At 40.5% G+C, this 23,554-nt stretch overlaps 1 protein-coding gene across 1 annotated transcript; it reads right to left on the minus strand.

The window, feature by feature from the left end:
• Positions 1-499: 499 nt before the first annotated feature.
• LOC139166310 (collagenase 3-like) lies at positions 500-20,327 on the minus strand. The gene is made up of 10 exons (XM_070749675.1): positions 20,169-20,327; positions 18,514-18,752; positions 16,821-16,969; positions 14,959-15,084; positions 12,402-12,563; positions 10,514-10,631; positions 9,035-9,168; positions 7,948-8,107; positions 5,833-5,936; positions 500-2,103 (listed from the first exon to the last, which is right to left on the minus strand). Exons 1-10 carry the CDS (start codon positions 20,289-20,291, stop codon positions 2,003-2,005), a joined length of 1,416 nt encoding a protein of 471 aa, XP_070605776.1. The 5' UTR covers positions 20,292-20,327; the 3' UTR covers positions 500-2,002.
• Between the last annotated feature and the right edge of the window lie 3,227 nt (positions 20,328-23,554).

A 23,554-nucleotide genomic window follows, 5' to 3' on the forward strand; every position in this document is an offset into this window, starting at 1 on the left:
AATTCGTTTGTGATTCAGTGTGCTGTGGGAAACTGTTAATCAGGCCCTCCCATTAAGGCACATTATAGTTTATTGGGGGAGCATAGCTGATTGTGTAATTGTGTCTTATTAGTTTGCATTTAGGCTTCTGCATGTCCACTGAATGCTACAAAATTCTAAGGAAATGTAGACAGATAAGTGAAGCCATCCTGTAATATTTCATCTGGTTAGGAAAGGAATTTGGAGGACAGTACTAAAAGGCTCTAGATGTCGTATATTTTGCCTTTGCTTCCAAAATTTTGTGTAATGGGTTATCAATGCAAGATAATGCCCACATAAAATGACCAGAGAGGAATATAGTTAGGTAATTTCATTTGGACATCATATTATTTTACAGGACATCATGTTTAATTTACATGTTATTTTTACCTAGGCAACCTTGTTTTCTGTTTACAAAATTGCCCGCAAGTTTCCTCTTAATTTAAACCACACAAATGATGAGGAGGAAAAAACACACACATTTGTTATATGTATTTATACTCTTTATTTATGATTTTTTTTAAAAAAAACACACACACACACACATAACATATTGAAGAAACATAACTATAACTTCACATATTTTTAAATGTTAGGAATTTGTAGGCAGTGTTACACTAAATACAAAATGAATGAAAAATAATAACTAAGTAAGTCTCTTTCCTTGTAAAATGAGGAAATATGTTTTTTATATTTTTTGCTACATTGTTCTTATTTTTAAAAAAGATTGATATTCTTCTAAGGAATCTAGAACTCTGGAGAGGATTTTCAATTTTCAATTCAATTTTCCATGCAACATTACAATGCAAACTGGTGGCAAAGTTAGGTGGAACCTACCCCTACCCAGGATCATGTGATCACCTTTTTTGACCTTCAGAAAAGCAAAGTCAATGGAAAAACCAGATTCACTTAATAACCATGTTACTAATGAAACAACTCCAGTGATTCACTTAACAACCACGGCAGGAAAGGTCATTAAATGGGAGAAAACTCACTTAACAAAGGTCATCCTTAGCAACAGAAATATTGGGCTCAATTATGGTCCAGGACTACCTGCTTTAACAATTTACTTTCAGGTCATCGAGCATCGCTTAAGATATTCCTCTACAACACCTGCTACAAATGCAATTTCAATTAAAAACCATTTTGTAAAAATAAATAAATAAAACTATTTATTAAGGTCCAGGAGGGAAGTGTTTTTAATAAGAAAGTGAACACAAGAACAAGGGGACACAATCTGAAGTTAGTTGGGGGAAAGATCAAAAGCAACATGAGAAAATATTATTTTACTGAAAGAGTAGTAGATCCTTGGAACAAACTTCCAGCAGACATGGTTGGTAAATCCACAGTAACTGAATTTAAACATGCCTGGGATAAACATCCATCCATCCTAAGATAAAATACAGGAAATAGTATAAGGGCAGACTAGATGGACCATGAGGTCTTTTTCTGCCGTCAGACGTCTATGTTTCTATGTTTCTATTTAAATTCTCAGGATGCTGCCAAACTTTACCATGGTTTGCCTGTTCAAGATCACTTGAATGTGATCCTTGATGTGAACAATCACCTTCAAAACGTTCTGACATTCAGAGGTCTGCCCCAACACCTCCTTGCCCCATTTTTAATTTTATTATTAAACAATTGCATGATGCTGCCTACTACCAACTAGGATGTTTTTATCCAAGTGGGTTTCTTTTCTCCAGTCATCCCTTGATAGGAAGAGGGTCTTTTTATATATTTAACTATTAAATAGTGTTAAGCCGTACACAATGTTTATACAATACAAAAAGCTAAACCCTTTCAATTTAACTCAGTTCCAGACTGATAGCTATATGTGCCATATATACAATACAAAATCAGTGACAACATCATCTAAGCTCGTTCACAGAATCAAGCTTTTAGGTTAAAAAAATTATATCCACATACAGTATTATTTTTCATGAGTAGCAAATTATTCCACAGTTCAGAACCTGGATGAATATATTCAGCACCAAAAGATGGAGTTAGTTCTCAAGACACGACTAATTCTTTCATCCCAGATGCTGAATTCAAACTGCAGGGGTCCGTTGAAGAAATATAAATAGCCTGTAAAAGATGAAAATTCATTTTTTTAAAAATATTGTTTGGTATTTGCTATCATATTGCTGCTGATATTGGAGGCATTCTTGTTTTCAAAATATAAGACTTGGATTCTGAGTTTGCTTCCATCAACAAGATACTCCAGGGAGTTAATTCTATTCATAGGATATTTCTACCCAGATCAGGGGAAGAATAAAATTTTTAATCAAAGAGTATTTACAGTTTACGGTTGAACCATGTGGAATTACTGGTGCTCTTGATTGTTTACTGCAGATGTTTTAACTAGGTTACATCATTACATCACATCAATGTGGGATTCTCTCTCTGTCAATATATTGTAGCATGTCCTACCATTTTTTTATAGGGATGTGATTTTCTTTAATTAGTATCTTCTTTTCTGCCTGATTATTTGCCTGGTATGATACATCTGAGGCTGAAGGAATGTTTATTGCCTAATTCCTAGATTTTTATTACGTCTTTTGAATGGTGTGTAAATGTAGTTTATCTCTATGGGTCTATTGATGGCTGATTTGTATGAAATTTTCAGTTACCTCCCTTCTAAACCCTTGTATCCTCTGAATATTTAATCTTGTCTGAAGTAGCGAAAATGAAATTGATCAACATTCTCTCCTTTATCCATTCTGCTATTTCAACATTCAGTATTGGTCCTGTCCAATGACTTCTTGGACTTTTAGCTTAAATCAAGCAGAGTATCCAGAGATGTCTGGTCAAAGAAGCCCATGTCTTTGTAGAACAAGATGTATGTGTAACAACTAACAAAGGGAAAATATTGCTATAAACGAATAAGCTGCAAATCAATTATACTGTCATTTAGCAGGTGTAAATACCAAGCTCTGATACCAAAATAATCCGTGTATAAAGCATAATGCTTTATTTTTGTTATATGTTATTATCTCTTTTTTTACTATATGTATATACAATCTGAAAATGTTGTATTGTTATTTTGTCTTTTGTCTTTTTCTTTTCTTTTAATGTATATAACTAATAAAGTATTTTTTAAAAAAACCCAAAGAAGCCCATGTCTTTGTAGAACTCAGATTAGGACCCAAGTTCCTTTTGCAGGCATGTAAAATCACATTATATAGGCGGCAACTGGCCAGCATATCCCTAATGTGGATTTCAGTGAAATAGTTCCTGTATCACTTGTGAAAGATTTTGTCCTCTTCTTTGGCAATCAATTTATCTCCTGGTAAGTCAATTTGCGCATACAATGATACCTTGTCTTACAAACTTAATTGATTCCGGGATGAGGTTCTTAAGGTGAAAAGTTTGTAAGACGAAATAATGTTTCCCATAGGAATCAATGGAAAAACGATTAATGTGTGCAAGCCCAAAATCCACCCCTTTTGCCAGCCGAAGTGCCCATTTTTGCGCTGCTGGGATTCTCCTGAGGTTTCCCTCCATAGGAAACCCCATCTACGGACTTCTGTGTTTTTGCGATGCTGCAGGGGAATCCCAGCATGGGAATCCCAGCATCACAAAAACGAGCGCTTCGCTGGCAACAGAGGTCCGGAGGTGGGGTTTCCCAGCGAAGGGAGCATCAGTGAAATCGCAGCATCACAAAAACACTGAAGTCCTCGAAACCTCACCTCCGTACCTCTGTGATTTTGCGATGCTGCGATTTCACTGAGGCTCCCCTCAGTGGGAAACCCCACTTCTGGACTTCCGTTGCCAGCGAAGCACCCATTTTTGCACTACTGGGATTCCCCTGCAGCATCACAAAAACACGGAAGTCCAGAGGTGGGGTTTCCCATGGAGGGGAGTCTCAGGGGAATCCCAGCAGCACAAAAACGGGTGCTTCGCTGGCAATGGAAGTCCGGAGGCGGGGAATCCCAGCGGCGGTGGTGGGTTTGTAAGGTGAAAATAGTTTGTAAGAAGAGGCAAAAAAATCTTAAACTCTGGGTTTGTATCTCAAAAGGTTTGTATGACGAGGCGTTTGTAAGATGAGGTATCATTGTATTTTCATTTTGTGGAAGCTATGTGACAGAAAAAACAAATTACTAATTTCAGAAAGGGTGGGCTCAGACCTACAGAAGGAAAGATAATAATTTAAATAATTTAAAGCACCCTACCCAAATTATCTATATCCTGCCTCATTATATTAAGAAACTGCATTACTAAATTTGACACAATTGATAGAACGGCTCTGAAAATTATAGAAATCTCTCACTCACTGATTTGGTTATGATTATTGTTTATGCCTGCTTTAGAATTTAGTGGCAATTTTAGTCTTTTAAAATGACTAATATATTTACTTGTTCACAATTACTTAAAGACATATTGGAAAATGAAAATGTCTTCAACGGTTGTAAACCCCTTGCTTATTCATTCGTATGTCATTCGCATATCATTCTATTATTCCCTCCTCTTGTTTGTTTAGAGATCTTGCTTAATATTGTATGCTCACAAAGGCATTTTGTTGGTGATATAATTGCTTGTCATGCTGTATCTCACCATTTAAAAAAAAGTAATTAAACAGAAAGCTATAGTCCAATGCTATTCCTCTCTTGCTTTCAAACAAGAGCAAAGGACAATAAACCAGGAATAACTTCTGACTATTTTGTTCCTGGCTCCTTTCTCAGTCTGTTACAAATCTCCAAATAAAAAGAGCTCTGTTTAATATTACAGTTAGAAGAACAATGGGTGGTATCAAAGGAAGAACAAAGGAAGAACAATGGGTGGTATCAAATTTTGAGGAGGGTCCTAATGGTTTGGTTAGATTTAATTTTAATTTTAATTTTAATTTTAATTTTAATTTTAATTTTAATTTTAATTTTAATTTTAATTTTAATTTTAATTTTAATTTTAATTTTAATTTTAATTTTAATTTTAATTTTAATTTTAATTTTAATTTTAATTTTAATTTTAATTTTAATTTTAATTTTAATTTTAATTTTAATTTTAATTTTAATTTTAATTTTAATTTTAATTTTAATTTTAATTTTAATTTTAATTTTAATTTTAATTTATTTATTTTTGTTTGTTTGTTTGTTTGGATTTATATGCCGCCCCTCTCCAAGGACTCGGGGCGGCTCACAGCATATACAAAAAACCCCCCAATAATATAAATCCAATTAATACTACATTAAAGACAACCATTAAATTCACTTAAAAGAAAGTAAAACCTGTCAAACACTCATACTTAAAACATTCATTGATCAGGGGGAAGATCTAAAAGTCCCAAGCCTGGCGGCAAAGATGAGTTTTTAAGCTCTTTTGGAAGGCGAGGAGGGTAGGGGCAGTGCGAATCTCTTGGGGGAGCTGATTCCAGAGGGTCGGGGCTCCCACAGAGAAGCCTCTTCCCCTAGGTCCTGCCAGCTGACATTGTTTGGTCAACGGGACCCTAAGGAGGCCAACTCTGTGGGATCTCACTGGTCGCTGGGATTTGTGCGGCAAAAGGCGGTCTCGGAGATAATCTGGTCCTATGCCATGAAGGGCTTTATAACCAGATCCCTCCAAGGAGGAGGAAGAGGCTGAAAGTAGCTTTTACTTTAATCCCCCATAACATCTTAGATGACTCTCCCCCAATTTGGTATCTTTCAGGTAGGTTGGATATGTTATCACAGTTCAGAAAAATGTTGCTTTATGATTTTGTAGAAACCAAGATGGAACTTCAGCCACTCTTTCCAGGGCTGATGGACCAGAAGAAAGAGGAATTACTAAAGAAAGCTGGAAGCCCCTCAAATATCCCTATCAAATATCAAACACGCATACCATTTTTCTGATAGACTGCATCTACTCGGCGACCAATTCCTGGGAAATCATCTTGTATAAATCTAGGGTAGCCTTTGTCCATGATCTGATTCTGTTCATCAAAACTACATTGAAGAGGAAAACAAATGAAAAGCCGTTACTACTGTTATCCGTGGTTTATTTGCAGCATTCTATATATTGCAATTCTTTATCAGGGATTTCTTTGAAACATAGTTTACAACAGTTTACAACAGAGAAAGCATAATATAGCATAATATATTAAAGTAATGGTTTGTCATTAACATAAGGTGCTAGAAAAACAAAGCACTTGATTGTCACCCAAAAGCAGCGGTGGGCTACAAGCTGCAACGCTAAATTGCCCTCCCTGCCGCGGCTCATATGTTCTTGCGGGATTTTGCTGCTACAGCTGTGGAGGTAGCAAAATCGCACACGGAGCCGCAGGTAAAACCTCGCCAAAATATGGGCGCAATTTTACTACCTCCACAAGTGCAGCAGTAAAATTGCACTGGTCCTGCAAGAACTTACAAGCCACGGCGGCGAGCGCAATTTAGAATTCCAGCTCGAAGCCCACTGCTGCCCCCAAAATACTATCAGACCTAAAACCAAGAGTGATGCATGCAGAGGTGGGTTCTTCTCAGTTTGGACCGGTTTGGCCAAACTGGTAGTGACCCGCTGGTGACATCAAAATGACATCACAGAACCAGTTTGGACTATAAATCTGAATGATTGAATATTCCATTAATTAAAATTGGTTTAGTACACTATGAAATTTATGAATTAAAACAAGTAAGAATGAATGAATGGAGTGATGGCCTGCTACCGGAACGGTAAGGTGCTATGTTCCGGTAGCGATTTTGGGGATATGCACGCAGATCTGCATCCGTGATGCACACATGCTCACACACACATGGTATTTGGCTTCTGCGCATGTGCAGCAAGTAAAATCTTGTGGGAAGATGCTCGGGGGAGTGAAATTTTGGTATGATTTTCGCAGATTTTCTGCTTCTGCGCATGCGCGGAAGCATAAATATTAGCGAAAATCGCCAAAATCTTGCTCACACTCATGTCCTCACATAAGATTTTGCTTTCTGTGCATGCGCAGAAGCCAAATCCCATGTGTGAGAGAGCATGCATGTATCACGGATGCAGAGCTGCGTGCATATCCCAAAAATCACTACCGGAACATAGCACCTTACCATTCTGGTGGCAACTGGCCAGCATATCCCTAATGTGGATTTCAGTGAAACAGTTCCTGTATCACTTGTGAAAGATTTTGTCCTCTTCTTTGGCAATCAGTTTATCTCCTGGCTAAGTCAATTTGCACATACAGTGATACCTTGTCTTACAAACTTAATTGGTTCCGGGATGAGGTTCTTAAGGTGAAAGGTTTGTAAGATGAAACAATGTTTCCCATAGGAATCAATGGAAACATGATTAATGTGTGCAAGCCCAAAATTCACCCCTTTTGCCAGCCGAAGTGCCTGTTTTTGCACTGCTGGGATTCTCCTGAGGTTCCCCTCCATAGGAAACCCCACCTCCGGACTTCTGTGTTTTTGCGATGCTGCAGGGGAATCCCAGCAGGGGAATCCCAGCATCACAAAAATGAGCGCTTCGCTGGCAACAGAGGTCTGGAGGTGGGGTTTCCCAGAGAAGGGAGCATCAGTGAAATCACAGCATCGCAAAAACACTGAAGTCCTCGAAACCCCACTTCTGGACCTCTGTGTTTTTGCGATGCTGCAATTTCACTGAGGCTCCCCTCGCAGACAGGCACATGCCCGCTGGATGCGCACGCACCCATGGCAGCCTTGGAGGGTGCAGCAGTCACACCGAAGACGGCAGATCTTTGCTGAATGAATGATCTAACTGCAATTGTACAGGACATGGAAGTACCTGGCTGCACTTGTCTAGCGCAGAATCAGTTATCTACTTGAATGGGAGAAAATCAAAAAAAAGTCCAGGATTGTTGAAAAAAATAAAATGTAAAAAGAAGAAAATGACAAATAATTCCTGTATTGTCATGAAAATTGCATGGAGATAACCACGAGGTCATCCTGAATAAAATTTGATTCAAGGGCATATCTATCGAAAAGATGGTGAGAAAAATCTCCAACCTACCTCCAGTATTTTTCTCCTGTGAAAAAGAGAGTTTTCCCAGTCTCACCGATATGGACTGCTGAGTCTATCGTCTTTATGGCTTTTGGAAGACCCAATTCATAAATTTTTTTAGGGTAGCCCTGCACTATATCATAACCATTCAAAGCCCAAACTTTTCTGCCTGTAAAAAAAAGAAAAGAAATACATTGTCGTATTTTACATAATAATCATTATACAGAATATTAATCTCCACTTAGGTTTTCTTTGTTGAGACTAACCAAGAATTACTTCGGAAGGAGAAAGTGGTGATGAATAAAAGGTATAAAATGCTTTCACTTTATATATCAGGGGAAGCATCCTGTTGGAGTTTGAATTTGATTTCTAAAAGCAATACTTCCTTGAGTCTACTCAAAGCAGCAAGATTTAAAAGACTTGACTTTATTGAAATCTTACCCATTCTAATATAGTTTCTATTAGGGGAAATTATATTAATAAGTGTAGCAAATCCATGAAAGAGTCCTATAATACCATATAGTTCCTTAGTGTTCATTCTGATACTGGTACTGGGATATAATAATGACGAAGACTTCTATGAAATCTTCTTCTATAGTTCTTATATGAAGGATTAATTTAAACTACGGTAATTCTACTTTCTGGAAATGCATCCAAGAGGACACTGGAAGTTCTACATCTCCTCATTCAAGACACGGAAGTTTGAAGGAAGTTTTACTGAAAGAGTAGTAGATGCTTGGAACCAACTTCCAGCAGACGTGGTTGGTAAATCCACAGTAACTGAATTTAAACATGCCTGGGATAAACATCCTAAGATAAAACACAGGAAATAGTATAAGGGCAGACTAGATGGACCATGAGGTCTTTTTGTGCCGCCAATCTTCTATGTTTCTATGAATCTGAAATTTATTTAACAGATATCTGAATTTAAATGATGTTAAATTTTGTTTTAATTGTAACTTTAGAATGAAAGAATTATATTTGTAACTGCAGATTCAAAATTGTTTTTTAAAGTTTTATTACTATTCTGAACTTGGAAAGGAAGATGTACAGTACTTTAAACTTTTTTTAAAAAAAATCCTCTTCATCTACTTACCCCGAAAAAGCAGCACACGATCCTTGTCAGTGTATTCATATGCTGCATCAATTTTGGTTGGAATTTCTGGCCAAAATGACCTAATCTGTACCAAATCTGCTTCAACCATCTGTGGATGTAGGCGCCAAAAAAACCTATAGGGAAGAGGAAAGTTTTGTTATGAAGTGCCAACATTTTATTAAATGTACTGACTCGATTCTCTGGAGTTGGGACAGTATTGTATACCTACCAACAAATGTAACAACCATTAAATTGTGCAAATGAATTGAGGAAATTTAACTCTGGGCTTGCATTTCACAAGACCTTAAAAACACTTTTCTTGTAATGAACTTTTTATGTTTATTGTTTTTCTTTTTATAATAATCATCATGAAGCATCACTATCTGACAATGTAAAAAAGCAATAAAAAACTGGAATATGTTTTAAGCAACTTAAAACTAAGGAGAAAATTCCTGACAGAACAATTGATCAGTAGAATGGCTTTTCTCCAGAAGTTGTGAAGGCTCCAACACTGGACGTTTTTAGGAAGATGTTGGATAACCATTTGTCTGAAGTAGTGTAGGGTCTGCTGCCCAAGCAGGGGGTTGGACTAGAATACCTCCAAGTTCCCTTTCAACTCTGTTGTTATTAGTGATGGGCGAACCCAGTGGTGTTCGGGTTCGGCAAGTTCGGCCGAATTTTATGCAAAATTCGGCTGAACCCAAACCGAACCCGAACTCCCGAACAGGGTATACCTCCCATGAAGAGATTCCGGGCGTGGAGCTTTGACATGTTTATTTTTACGTGAAAGGACCGCCCATTGCTTGCAGCGCCGCTGCGGTGTCCTTTCACGTAAAAATAACAATCTTTATTTTTACATGAAGACCTCCCTTTGAAGGAGCTGGGGAATCCCTCCCACGAAGAGATTTCGGGGGCGGAGCCTTGACATCACCGGCAGGTTGCTAAGGACGCCAAGGTGATCACTTCCTGGATTCCATGGAATCCAGGAAGTGATCACCTTGGCGTCCTTAGCAACCTGCCGGTGACGTCAAAGCTCCGAACGCCGAACACGACTCCAAACTTTGCCCAAAGTTTGGAAAAATTTCATGTTCGTGTTCGGCATACCGAACACCACAAAATTCAGTACGGACCCAAATTGTGCGGGTTCAGTTCGGCCATCACTAGTTGTTATTATTATTACAATGCATATTTGCTAGTTTTGTTTGCTTTTGACTAGATTACATTTACACAATACAGAACAAGCCATTAATGGGTAAATTAAGTCAGCATGCAATGTGGTGAATTGCTCTTTAACATCATGCAGTGATTAATCATTGGTTAGAGGAAGAGATTGATGCAATGTTTTCATCTCTAGCATTTGGAAGATCTGCAGGCTCTGTTTGAGCAATTTAATCCTATAATTAATCATTTGCCTCCTTTAATCGGTAAAATATCTCATGAAGTCATAAGTGGCTGAGAAATCCTTCACGTATGATTTACCTGTCTTTGAAGATCATCATTTCTCCTCGAAATTCTGTGATAGCATCAAGTGTTAAGTTTTCACTGCATTTCTCAGGGGTTTTTGGATGATCAGGATGGGGATCATGATCTCCTGCACCTGTGTCAATACATTGTTTATTCATTAAATAGAGATTACATATTTGTTTATTTGTTTATTTATTTATTTATTTATTTATTTATTTATTTATGTATTGGATTTGTATGCCGCCCCTCTCCGGAGACTTGGGGCGGCTAACAGCAACAATAAAGCAGTCTGATATTAGAAATAATTAAAAGCCCATTAATATAAAAAAACCAAACATACATACATACATACCATGCATAGAATTGTAAAGGCCTAGGGGGAAGAGGGTCTCAATTCCCCCATGCCTGACGACAGAGGTGGGTTTTAAGCAGCTTACAAAAGGCAAGGAGGGTGGGGGCAATTCTAATCTTTGGGGGGAGTTGGTTCCAGAGGGCTGGGGCCGCCACAGAGATGGCTCTTCCCCTGGGTCCTGCCAAGCGACATTCTTTAGTTGACGGGACCTGGAGAAGATCCACTCTGTGGGACCTAACCGGTCACTGGGATTCGTGCAGCAGAAGGCGGTCCCTGAGATAATCTGGTCCGGTGTCATGAAGGGCTTTATAGGTCATAACCAACACTTTGAATTGTGACCGGAAACTGATCAGCAACCAATGCAGACTGCGGAGTGTTGGTGTGACATGGCCATACCTAGGGAAGCCCATGATTGCTTTCACAGCTGCATTCTGCACGATCTGAAGTTTCCGAACATTTTTCAAAGGTAGCCCCATGTAGACAGTAGTCGGGTTTCGAGGTGATGAGGGATCCTATTAGTCCACCCTTATTTATGCATGTCATTCTAAGTCTTCGGATGATCGAACACATACATTTGTGGAATGGATGACATTTTTGCAATTTCCCCCTTTCTCTTCTCATTTACATTTATGAAAACAACTTAGGCAAACGTTGCGTTGCTTCCCAGTTTTAGAACATAGAAACATAGAAGATTTATGGCAGAAAAAGACCTCATGGTCCATCTAGTCTGCCCTTATACTATTTCCTCTATTTTATCTTAGGATGGATATTTCCCCCACATTTTCATTAAATCTCTAAGCAGGGAATGTTCTCATTAGCTTTTGTCTGTTTGTTTGTTAATGTTAGATTATAAGGAGTAAGCTGTGCTACTCCTAAATTACAAAGGATATACAGAGGAAAATGTGGAGGAAGAAGATATCCAGCTAATAACCCAGAGATATGAGTAGTACTACATATAACCAGACCAGATAGCTGTAGTATATAAATATTATTTAAATTTATCAAATATCGTAGTCAATAACCATCCTAGTCATTCACAAAGTACATCAATCAATCTTCTCAATACATATACATATACAAACCAACATGAGAACACATACTTCTTACTACACTTAGTAGTTTTTACAACAAGAGAGCTGCTGCTGGCTCCCTCTTATGGCTTACTGTATCACCAGTTCTTCAACAATGTACTAAACCTTTTAAACATACATTGCTGGTTTGCTTTACATATCGTAACACCCAACTAGTTATGCACATAGCATTAACAGTTTGTTAGTTTGTTTTGTTATTTTTTTTTTAAATGAAAATTAGGAAACAAAGTCATGGAAAGATCAGCAATGATAAACCACAAGACTAGCAGTTTATTATTGCTTTGAAAGAAAGTAAAAAACGCCACTGGGAGAAATTCATATAAATGTTCAAGCATTCTGAAAATAAGAGAGAAAAGCAGACACTTCTTTTGCAGAAGAAGAAAAAAACTTTAAAAATTGCAAGGCAAGTTTTTGGCACGGTGTTTCTTTAAGCAGAAGAAATCTCAAAACACCAACTTACCATAAAGGGCCTGGATTCCTTGTAAATCATCATCTGGCAACAAGAAGCCAGTGTTGCCCGTGTACGTGTAGACTGGAAACATCAGAGCCCCTGGATCTCTGGAATGCTCGAGTCCGAGAGAATGACCCAATTCGTGGGCAGCCACGAGAAACAAATTATATCCTAGAAAACAAAATGCCTTTGTGTCAAGAACACAACCAAGCTTGCATTCTAATTTTGTCAGGTTAAAAAATGTGGTTTCTTCCTATTGTTTCTTTTAGTAGCATTAAAAATAATAATAATGTGGTTTCTTCCTATTGTTTCTTTTAGTAGCATTAAAAATAATAATAATAAAAACTATCATTTAATAATCACTCAGTATTTAATGATGGATACAATAACTGCTGCTAGAATATCTTATGCTAAACTAGAAAAATAAAATGACTCCATCAGAAAATAACAAAGATAAAATCTACAACTGCACAGAAATGGACAAAATGACAATGGAAATTAAAGGAACCAGTGATTCAGAATTTAATGAGATGTGGAATAACTGATACCAGTGGATAGAGAATAGAAACAGTGCATTGTGATATAATGTGTTAAGGCAGTGTTTCCCAACCTTTTTTGAGCCGCGGCACATTATTCATATTTTCAAAATCCTGGGGAACACTGAACGGGGGGACTGGGGGGGGGCGCGGGGGGGGGGGGCTAAAGAAAAGTTTGGACAAAAAAAAAATCTCTTCCTCAATTTCACTCTATTTCTCCCTCCCTCTTTCTCTCTCTTCCTTCCTTCCCTTCTTTCTCTCTCTCCATCCCTCTTTCTTTCTTTCTTCCTCTCTTTTTTGCTCTCTTTCTCTCTCCCCCCTTCCTTCCCTCTATGTCTTTCTCTCTCCCTTGCTCTCTCTCTGCCTCTCTTGCTATCTCTCTTTCATTCTCTCTCTTTCGCTCTCTTTCTGTCTCTCTTGCTATGTCTCTTTCTCTCTCTCTCTCTTTCTCTCTCTCTCTCTGTCTCTCTTGCTATCTCTTTGTCTCTCTCTCTCTCTTGCTATCTCTTTCTCTCTCTCTTGCTGTCTCTTTCTTTCTTTTTTTCTCTCTCTCTTGCTATGTCTCTCTTTCTCTCTCTCTCTGTCTCCCTCCCTCTTTCCTTTCTATCTCTCCCTCCCTCTTTCCTTTCTATCTCTCCCTCCCTCTTTCCTTTCTATCTCTTCCTCCCTCTTTCCTCCCTCCCTCTTTCCTTTCTATCTCTTTTCTTTCTATCTCTCCCTCCCTCTTTCCTTTCTATCTTTCTCTCCGTCCCTCAGCGGGGGCAAAGAAGAAGGAAGGAAGGCTGCAGAGGGCACCGAGGACAAGAGCGCTCACTCCCTCCCTCGCCCTCTGACTTCCCTCCCTCGCTGCTGAAGGGACGAGTGCGGGCACGCTGCAAGAAGGGGTTTTTTTGCTTTTTTTCCCCTTCCCCCACCTCACAGGAGAGAGTGAGAGAGAGAGAGAGCAGCGCCCTGTCGGTTCCGAGCGCAGCCAGGGAAAGCGACCTCGAGCCGAGTGCGAACTGTGGGATGCGGCAAAGGACTCCTTGTCAACCAAAAAAGGGTGGGGGTGGCAAAGGCAAAGCCTAGGAGGCGGGGAAGGGAAGAGCGGGAGACCCCCAGACAGAACGGCTGAGGGGAAGGAAAGATGGAAGGAGGGAGGGATTGAGAAGCGAAGCCAGGGAGGGATGAGAGAAAGGGGAGCAGCGCGCGCGCGAGAGGGGCGGGGCGTGCATTCCCAAAACGGATGGAGAAAGCCCTCTCTCGTAGCGAAAGCGCTCCCAGCCAGGGGGCTGCGAGAGAGGGCTGGGAGCGCTTCCGTCCCGAGGAGTTGAAGCTGCAGCCGCAGCCGCCGCGAGAGAAGTCGCGCCCCAAGGCAGGGGGCAGCGGCGGAGGAGAGGGGGCAGATCGGGCGGGGAGCTTGGCGGCACACCTGCCTGTGTCTCGCGGCACACTAGTGTGCCGCGGCACACCGGTTGGGAAACGCTGTGTTAAGGCATACAAAAATGGGTAAATACAAATATGAACCATATGATGTGTAAGGGTATACAAAAATGGCTGGAGATATATATATATCTCAAAATATTACATATATACAGTATATGTAGATTGTTCTGAGTTCGGGTTTTGCCCCGTGTAATATTTTGAGTGTCTATGCGATGTTTCGGTGAAATCACATTCACCATCATCAGGCTGAAGTTATAAGCTTCGTGCTGCTGTAAAGTATTGAACCTGCTTAGCTTTCAAGGCTAGATATGTGCTGCTAAGAGCTAAGCTTACGTACATTTATCTGATCTGAGTTCAGTGGAATATGCATTCGCCATTGTGCAAATAGGAAGAGAATTAATTGACCCAATTGGTATAGATAAGTTCATAGTAATCAAAACAAACATCTCTCCCTATTATGAAATTACAAGGCTGAACAATGATGGTTCATATTCATGTATTTCCATAAAAAGGAAAGTCCGCTTTGGAAAGAAGTTCAGATACTGTTCAGAACCAAATAACACGAAGGGCGTGGAAATGCTTTTTAACAAGTCCATTATAGTTACCTTTGGAATCGATTGACCATATTTCATCCTCATCAAAATGAGCATCTCCTCCATAACCTGGTCCAGGAGGGAAAGCATGAGCCAGGAGACCAGAAGGTCCATCGAAAGGATAGAAATCACCATGTTCTACAAACATATGGAACAGTTTTAAATACTATTAGTAGGTTTAATTGACAATCAAATCAAGCGATAACCCTTCCATTAACATTAAAAAAAAAAAAAAAGAACAGAAGAGCCCTGAAGCTGGACTAGTCCATCATTTCATGTTACCAATCGAATGCATACAAAAAGTTCTCAAATATAGACATGATAATGTTAGTTCTTTCCCACCATTGCTCTCCAGGATTTTGGATAAGTTGCTTGTGATTCCAGCATTACTAAAAACCCATCAAAACAACAACTACTACTACTAACTACAACAACAATAACAGCAGCAACAACAACAATAACAACAACATAGTTGGAAGGGACCTTGGAGGTCTTCTAGTCTAACCCCCTGCTTAGGCAGGAAACTCTATACTACATTACACGACACTACTTCAGACAAATTTGGTTATCCAACATCTTCTTAAAAACTTTTACTATTGGAGCATTCACAACTTCTGGAGGCACGTTGTTCCGCTGATTAATTGTTCTAACTGTCAGGAAATTTCTCCTTAGTTCTAAGTTACTTCTCTCCTTGTTTAGTTTCCACCCATTGATTTTTGTTCTTCCATCAGGTGCTTTGGAGAATAGATTGACCCCCTCTTCTTTGTGGCAACCCCTGAGATGTTGGAACACTGCTATTATATCACCCCAGGTCTTTCCCCCCCATCAAACTAGCCATAGAAACATAGAAGTCTGACGGCAGAAAAGGACCTCATGGTCCATCTAGTCTGCCCTTATACTATTTTCTGTATTTTATCTTAGGATGGATATATGTTTATCCCAGGCATGTTTAAATTCAGTTACTGTGGATTTATCTACCACGTCTGCTGGAAGTTTGTTCCAAGAATCTACTACTCTTTCAGTAAAATAATATTTTCTCATGTTGCTTTTGATCTTTCCCCCAACTAACTTCAGATTGTGTCCCCTTGTTCTTGTGTTCACTTTCCTATTAAAAACACTTCCCTCCTGGACCTTATTTAACCCTTTAATATATTTAAATGTTTCGATCATGTCCCCCCTTTTCCTTCTGTCCTCCAGACTGTACAGATTGAGTTCATTAAGTATTTCCTGATACGTTTTATGCTTAAGACCTTCCACCATTCTTGTAGCCCGTCTTTGGACCCGTTCAATTTTGTCAATATCTTTTTGTAGGTGAGGTCTCCAGAACTGAACACAGTATTCCAAATGTGGTCTCACCAGCATTCTATATAGCGGCATCACAATCTCCCTCTTCCTGCTTGTTATACCTCTAGCTATGCAGCCAAGCATCCTACTTGCTTTCCCTACCGCCTGACTGCACTGTTCACCCATTTTGAGACTGTCAGAAATCACTACCCCTAAGCCATGCCCAGTTCCTGCAACCTTTCTTCATATGCTTTAGCCTCCAGTTCCCTAATCATCTTTCTTGCTCTTCTCTGCACTCTTTCTAGAGTCTCAACATCCTTTTGGCATCAGACCAAAACTGAATGCAGTTTTACCAAGGTCTTATTGATATTAACACTTCACGTGATCTTGATTCTATCCTTCTGTTAATGCAGCTTGGTAATCATGTCCTCCATGGCTTCACCAAGAAAACACCAATGTCACTTCCTCACTATTTTTAACAGATTAATAGCCTTGGAAGAGACCCTGTAGTTCGTCTAATCCAACCCATGCCCCCAAGCAGGAGACCCTACCTTCACCATATCTGACAGATGGCAGCCCAGTCTATTTACCTCTTCGTCCAAAGGAGATCATGATATCTGCCTCGCCAGTCCGAATTCTGGTGAAGTTGAGTGGTGTCACATCCGACCAAACTTTGAATGCCTTTCGGAAAGCTCGCTCCACTTCAGACTTTTTCAGATCTGGGGTGTAATTTAAAATCCTACCAAAAATGGAACAAATGATATATTATTTTTGGACTCTGAAAAAGATTCCAAACACTCGGTGACAATAATGTAATATTCTTTCTTATGTTTTTGATTTTGCAAATAAAAGCAGTTTTCCTATTTACTGGAGTAGGTTTTCTAGCCACCAAAAATTTGTGTGTGTGTGTGTGTTAGGCAGAGTAATCATAAATTTGCCTTATTTTTAGAAGTGACTGTAAAAAGATACATTTCATACATAAAGGAAATAACTTCGATGGTTTGGATCTGTGGGACTCGTGGTTTGTTTATTGGAAGCTGCTTTAACATGTTTAAAGCTGTTTAAACACTGTTCGACCATAAAGCAGCTACACTGCATTCATCTTAATGTTGCATATGTAATGCATAACATTTATCGTAACACTCAGCCGTGTATGATATTATCATAAAGAAAAGTAGACAATCCCTCTGAGGATATGGAAGATATTCAAAATCACTTTCTCATTTCTATTAAAAACATCTTATTATAAAGCCCTACATGGCATCGGACCAGAATACCTCCGGGACTGCCTGCTGCCGCACAAATCCCAGCGACCAATTAGGTCCCACAGAGTTGGCCTTCTCCGGGTCCTCTCGACGAAACAATGCCGTCTGGCAGGACCCAGGGGAAGAGCCTTCTCTGTGGCGGCCCCGGCCCTCTGGAATCAGCTCTCCCCGGAGATTAGGACTGCCCCCACCCTCCTTGCCTTTCGCACACTTTTGAAAACTCACCTATGTCGCCAGGCATGGAGGAACTGATATATCCTTAGCTGCCTTTGACTTTATGGATGGTGTGTTTGGGTTGTATGGCTATTTTTAATAGGGTTTTTTTTAAAGACTGTTTTAACATTGGATTTGTATATGATGTTTTATTTGTTGTGAGCCGCTCCGAGTCCTCGGAGAGGGGCGGCATACAAATCTAATACATTATTAAATTATTATTATTCCCTCACACACCATGGCCATCAAATCTCCTCCAAATTTCAGTCCAGTCTTTTGATTCCCCCTACCCCACCTCTTATAGCAGTGATGGTGAAACTCTTTTCCCTTGAGTTCTCATAATTCAATGGCTGGGGAGGGCAAAAACAGCTTCCCCCATTCTCCCAGAGGCCCTCTGGAGGCAGGAAATACCTGTTTCCCAACTTCTAGTGGGCCCAGTAGGCTTGTGTTTCACCCTCCCCGGGCTCCAAAGGCTTCCCTGGAGCCAGGGGAGGGTAAAAACACCCTCCCCCACCCCCCCAGAGTCTCTCTGGAAGCCAAAAACGCCCTCCCAGAGCCTCTGTGCGAGCCAAAAATGAGCTGGCCGGCACACACATGCACGTTGGAGCTGAGCTAGGGCAACGGCTTGCGTGCCAGCAGATATGGTTCCGCGTGCCACCAGATATGGCGCCGTGCACCACCTGTGGCACCCATGCCATAGGTTTGCCATCATTGCCTTATAGCATAGGTGATAGGGGTCACTGCCATGAGAAATCCATCAGCCCAAATTGTTTGGATCTGCAGCTAAAGGCAAGCTGCTTCTCACCTGTATGTTAAATTAGTATGGGACCACTTTAGCTTTCGAGGGAAGAAGTTGTATTCTCCCACATCTGGGACCCCACATCGGGGCTGCTTCATTAACTCATAGGTTTCTTCATTCAGCTTCCCGGTGACTTCTAGCCCCAAAAACGATTGCATTTCTCGAAGTTTGGTGGAAAACATATCCCCCGACTTCAAGATGCCGGCGGGACTTGACCAGAGATTGTAATGATTCTTTAAATAGCGCTGGAAAGAAGAAAGAAGAGTGAAAAACAATGGTTCTTTTTTCAATGGTACTTTAATAATGATGGGAATAGTAACATAAAATAAAACCAACAGCAGAGTTAGAAATAGAAGAAATAATATACCACACAGATTCATGAAAACAAAAGTTCAGGGTCTTTTCTATTGTAGCTTACCATTCATATGTTAACAGAATAATAACAATCCAATCCCTGTTCAAGCTCCATATCATTGAACAAGGGGACACAATCTGAAGTTAGTTGGGGGAAAGATCAAAAGCAACGTGAGAAAATATTATTTCACTGAAAGAGTAGTAGATCCTTGGAACAAACTTCCAGCAGACGTGGTTGGTAAATCCACAGTAACTGAATTTAAACATGCCTGGGATAAACATATATCCATCCTAAGATAAAACACAGGAAATAGTATAGGGGCAGACTAGATGGACCATGAGGTCTTTTTCTGCCGTCAGTCTTCTATGTTTCTATGTTTCTATTGCAGGCAAAAGTTGTCCAATCTGCTAAAAATCTCCCCTGCCAAAACACCCAAAACTTCTGGAGGCAAGTTGTTCCACTGCTTAATTGTTATAATTGTCAGGAAACATTGAAACATGGAAGATTGCTGGCAGAAAAAGACCTCATGGTCCATCTAGTCTCCCCTTATACTATTTCCTGGATTTTATCTTAGGATGGATATATGTTTATCCCAGGCATGTTTAAATTAAATTTCTGTGGATTTACCAACCATGTATGCTGGAAGTTTGTTCCAAGCATCTACTACTCTTTCAGTGAAATATTTTCCCATGTTGCTTCTGATCTTTCCCCCAACTAACCTTAGATTGTGCCCCCTTGTTCTTGTGTTCACTTTCCTATTAAAAACACTTCTACCCTGAACCTTATTTAACACTTTAACATATTTAAATGTTTCAATCATGCCCCCACTTTCCCTTCTGTCCTCCAGACTATACAGATTGAGTTCATTGAGTCATTCCTGATAAGTTTTATGCTTAAGACCTTCCACCATTTTTGGACCTGTTAAATTTTATCAATATCTTTTTGTAGTTGAGGTCTCCAGAACTGAACACAGTATTCCAAATGTGGTCTCACCAGCGGTCTATACAGCGGGATCACAATCTCCTTCTTCCTGCTTGTTATACCTCTAGCTATGCAGCCAAGCATTCTACTTGCTTTCCCTACCACCTGACCGCACTGTCCACCCATTTTGAGACTGCCAGAAATCACTACCCCTAAATCTTTCTCTTCTGAAATATCTCCTTAGTTCTGGGTTGCTTTTCTCCTCAATTGGTTCCCATCCCTAGAGATGATAGTGATTGAGAAGAAGATACTGATAGAGAAGAAAGCAAGACAGAGGAGAAAAACAGACACAGGAGTGTGTAGTTGAACGAAACGATTGCTTTACCTCTGCAAACTGCAGCTCCTGTCTTGTGAACTCGTCGCTATCAGACTCATCGGAAATCGGCAACCTAAAACACCAGGACATGCCCAGCAGCAGAAACAAAGCGACTGCAGAATTCGGATGCATCTTGCAGGTTCGATGGAGGCTAAAGGCTGGAACTCTGATGGTTTAGCAAAATAGCCTGGCATGCCTTTTATAGAGCTACTCTGATGATTCATCATGTTTCACTGAGAAACACCAACTTCCGAGTGCTAGAAAGTAAACATTCTTACTCTCCCCCCACTACCCCCCCTTCTGAAAGGCTTGGCTTGGCTTGAGGGAAATATTCTGTTGCCCCATGGATGGCTTCAGAATTGTGGCTTTCAATAAGCATGGTCTCAGCATATTTTCAGGTGTTCTGGAAACAGTTGAGGTTTTTGTTTTTGATGACTTTGCAATACAGTGATCCCTCTATTATCGCGAGGGTTCCGTTCCAAGACCCCTCGCGATAATCGATTTTTCGCGATGTAGGGTTGCGGAAGTAAAAACACCATCTGCGCATGCGCGCCCTTTTTTCTATGGCCGCGCATGCGTAGATGGTGGAGTTTGCGTTCCCCGCCACCCATGCAAAGGGGAAACCCCGATTCGGCTCCTCGCTGCTGCTGCGCTACCGAGAAGATCAGCTGCTGGGCGGCCGAAGGAACCTTCCCTGGGTCTTCCCCCTCTTCCTGGCGGGCAGGTGAGCGGCGGGCATCAGCAAGGAGCCGGGGTTTCCCCTTTGCGTGGGCGGCCGGGAAGACCCAGGTTGGGGGTTCGGGGGGGTGCTGGGAAGCCCCCCAGGCCGGCTGTGACCTTTTAAAACAGCCGCGCCGCTTCCCAGCTGAGTCCTGAAGCCAAACGCGGAAGTTCGCCTTTGGCGTTTGGCTTCAGGACTCAGCTGGGAAGCGGCACGGCTGTTTTAAAAGGTCGCAGCCAGCCTGGGGGGCTTCCCAGCTCCCCCCGAACCCGGGTTGGGGGTTCGGGGGGGCTGGGAAGCCCCCCAGGCCGGCTGCGACCTTTTAAAACAGCCGCGCCGCTTCCCAGCTGACTCCCGAAGCCAAACCCGGAAGTGGTTTTTTTTAATTAATATTTTTTTAAAAATCGCGATATAGCGTTTCGCGAAGATCGAGATCGCGAAACTCGAGGGATCACTGTAATGCCATGGACCTTTTACTGCCCTTTTATTGTTCTTTGTGGAGTGGGGGGAGGAGTAATTCCTTTATTCTGACCAAATAGGCCTGAAACGCAGTGCATCATTTGCATATTGAATAAGGGAGCTTGAAGGAACATAAGAGATAATAATTAGTGATGGGCGAACCGAAGCCGCACAATTCGGGTCCGTACCAAGTTTTGCAGTGTTCGGTATGCCGAACATGAACCTGAAATTTTTTCAAACTTCGGGCAAAGTTCGGGGTCGTGTTTGGCGTTCGGAGCTTTGACGTCACCGGCAGGTTGCAAAGGACGCCAAGGTGATCACTTCCTGGATTCCATGGAATGCATCCCCCGCGGAAATCGAGGGAACACTGTATTACATCATCATATCAACAAGAAACCTTCCCCCCAACTTCAGGCAGTTGTAATCGCAAGGAACTCTTGGAATCACAACAATAAGATTGGGTTTAATATGTGGCACTAGATCATCAGGTTGACCAGTCTTGCTATATGGGAGTAGATCCAAGAATTTTTACTCCAGTTCTGTGCCTATCTATTCAGAAATAATTCCCAGCTACTTCAGTTGAATTAATTCCCAAATAAAAATGTATGGGACTTAAAATCTTGGTGATATTTCTACAAATAATACTATAATAGCAATAGCACTTAGATTTATATACCACTTCACAGTTCTTTATAGCCCTCTCTAAGCAGTTTACAGAGTCAGCATGTTGCCCTCAAGAATCTGGGTCCTAATTTTATCAACCTTGGAAGGATGGAAGGCTGAGTCAACCTTGAGACTCAAGGTCAGCAGAATCAAATCTCACCAGGTTCAAGGTTGACTCAGCCTTCCATCCTTTGGAGGTGGGTAAAATGAGGACCCAGATTGTTAAGGGTGATATGCTGATTCTGTAAACCGCTTAGAGAGGGCTATAAATTTATTTTTATTTTATTTATTTATTTATTTGTTTGTTTGTTTGTTTATTTATCCAATATACAAAACATATTGAGGGAAATGAAGTATTACATATAAGGAAAAGATATGAAAATGGAGAAGATATATGAAAGGGAGGAAAGATATATGACATATGGGATAAGGGGAGACAAATTGGACAGGGGACGAAAGGCACACTGGTGCACTTATGTACACCCCTTACTGACCTCTTAGGAACCTGGAGAGGTCAATCGTGGATAGTCTAATGTAGAAATGTTGGGGGTTAGGGGTTGACACTACTGAGTCAGGTAATGAGTTCCACGCTTCGACAACTCGATTGCTAAAGTCATATTTTTTACAGTCGAGCTTGGAGCGATTAATATTGAGTTTGAATTTGTTGCGTGCTCTTGTATTGTTGCGGCTGAAGCTGAAGTAGTCATTGACAGGCAGGACGTTGCAGCATATGATTTTGTGGGCAATACTTAGATCGTGTTTAGGCGTCATAGTTCTAAGCTTTCTAGGCCTAGGATTGATAGTCTGTTTTCGTAGGGCATTCCGTTTCGAGTGGAGGAGTGAAGGGCTCTGTGAAGCAGTATATAAATCTAAGTGCTATTGCTAACTCTTGGCTAGCCTGTAAAATGCCTTGGAAGAAAACAGTAGCAAACCATAGAATCTCCATAGACCAGTAGTAGCAAACCACTTGTGTTCAGTAGCCAAGAAAATGTTACCAAGTTGTCTAGGGAAGGTGCCAGGAGCCAAAATGACTCAAAGGAAGCTTTGATTTTCACCTTTGTTGCATAGTTATCCCAATTCTTCTATTGTATCATGAACTAATTATTCCTAAACATTGCCCACTAAGTGACTTTTTCAGTATGTGTTTTGCTTCCTGCCACGCTTCCAAAAATACCCACGATTGTAGACAACAATAACCGTCTAACAGGAAATCCTTCTGATTAAAGTTCAATCAATTATTAGGATAATAGAAGCGTTACAATTAATTCCACCAAAGAACATAAACAGTTGGAAGGTGGGTAGAAAGAATTACTCATTGCATTCATTTTTCAGTTTTGCCACTAGAAAGGAGCGGCGTGGAAATTACCTGTAGTAGTCAGGATTTACACTTCCCCTCCCTGTGTACACATAGGTGGGGTAGCATTAGTAGACTTTTATAAATTAAAAAAAACTAGACAACCTGTAGCCTGTTGGTTCAATGTTTCAGTGTTATTTCCTTATCTAAACAGAGAAACAAAATGACCAAAAGTAGACAAAAAAAAACATTGGGGAC

The sequence above is a fragment of the Erythrolamprus reginae genome, chromosome 4, assembly GCF_031021105.1.
Source record: "Erythrolamprus reginae isolate rEryReg1 chromosome 4, rEryReg1.hap1, whole genome shotgun sequence".
In the NCBI taxonomy this organism is placed as follows: domain Eukaryota; kingdom Metazoa; phylum Chordata; class Lepidosauria; order Squamata; family Dipsadidae; genus Erythrolamprus; species Erythrolamprus reginae.

Bases quoted from the DNA above. Each gene is read 5' to 3' on its own strand.
- LOC139166310 (XM_070749675.1), bottom strand. From the start codon at position 20,291: ATGCATCCGAATTCTGCAGTCGCTTTGTTTCTGCTGCTGGGCATGTCC. The intron at 10,632-12,401 runs GTAAGTTGGTGT...GTATTGACACAG, and splicing joins AGGAATCCAGGCCCTTTATG to GTGCAGGAGATCATGATCCC. The intron at 8,108-9,034 runs GTAAGTAGATGA...TTTTTTTTACAG, and splicing joins TCGTGTGCTGCTTTTTCGGG to GCAGAAAAGTTTGGGCTTTG.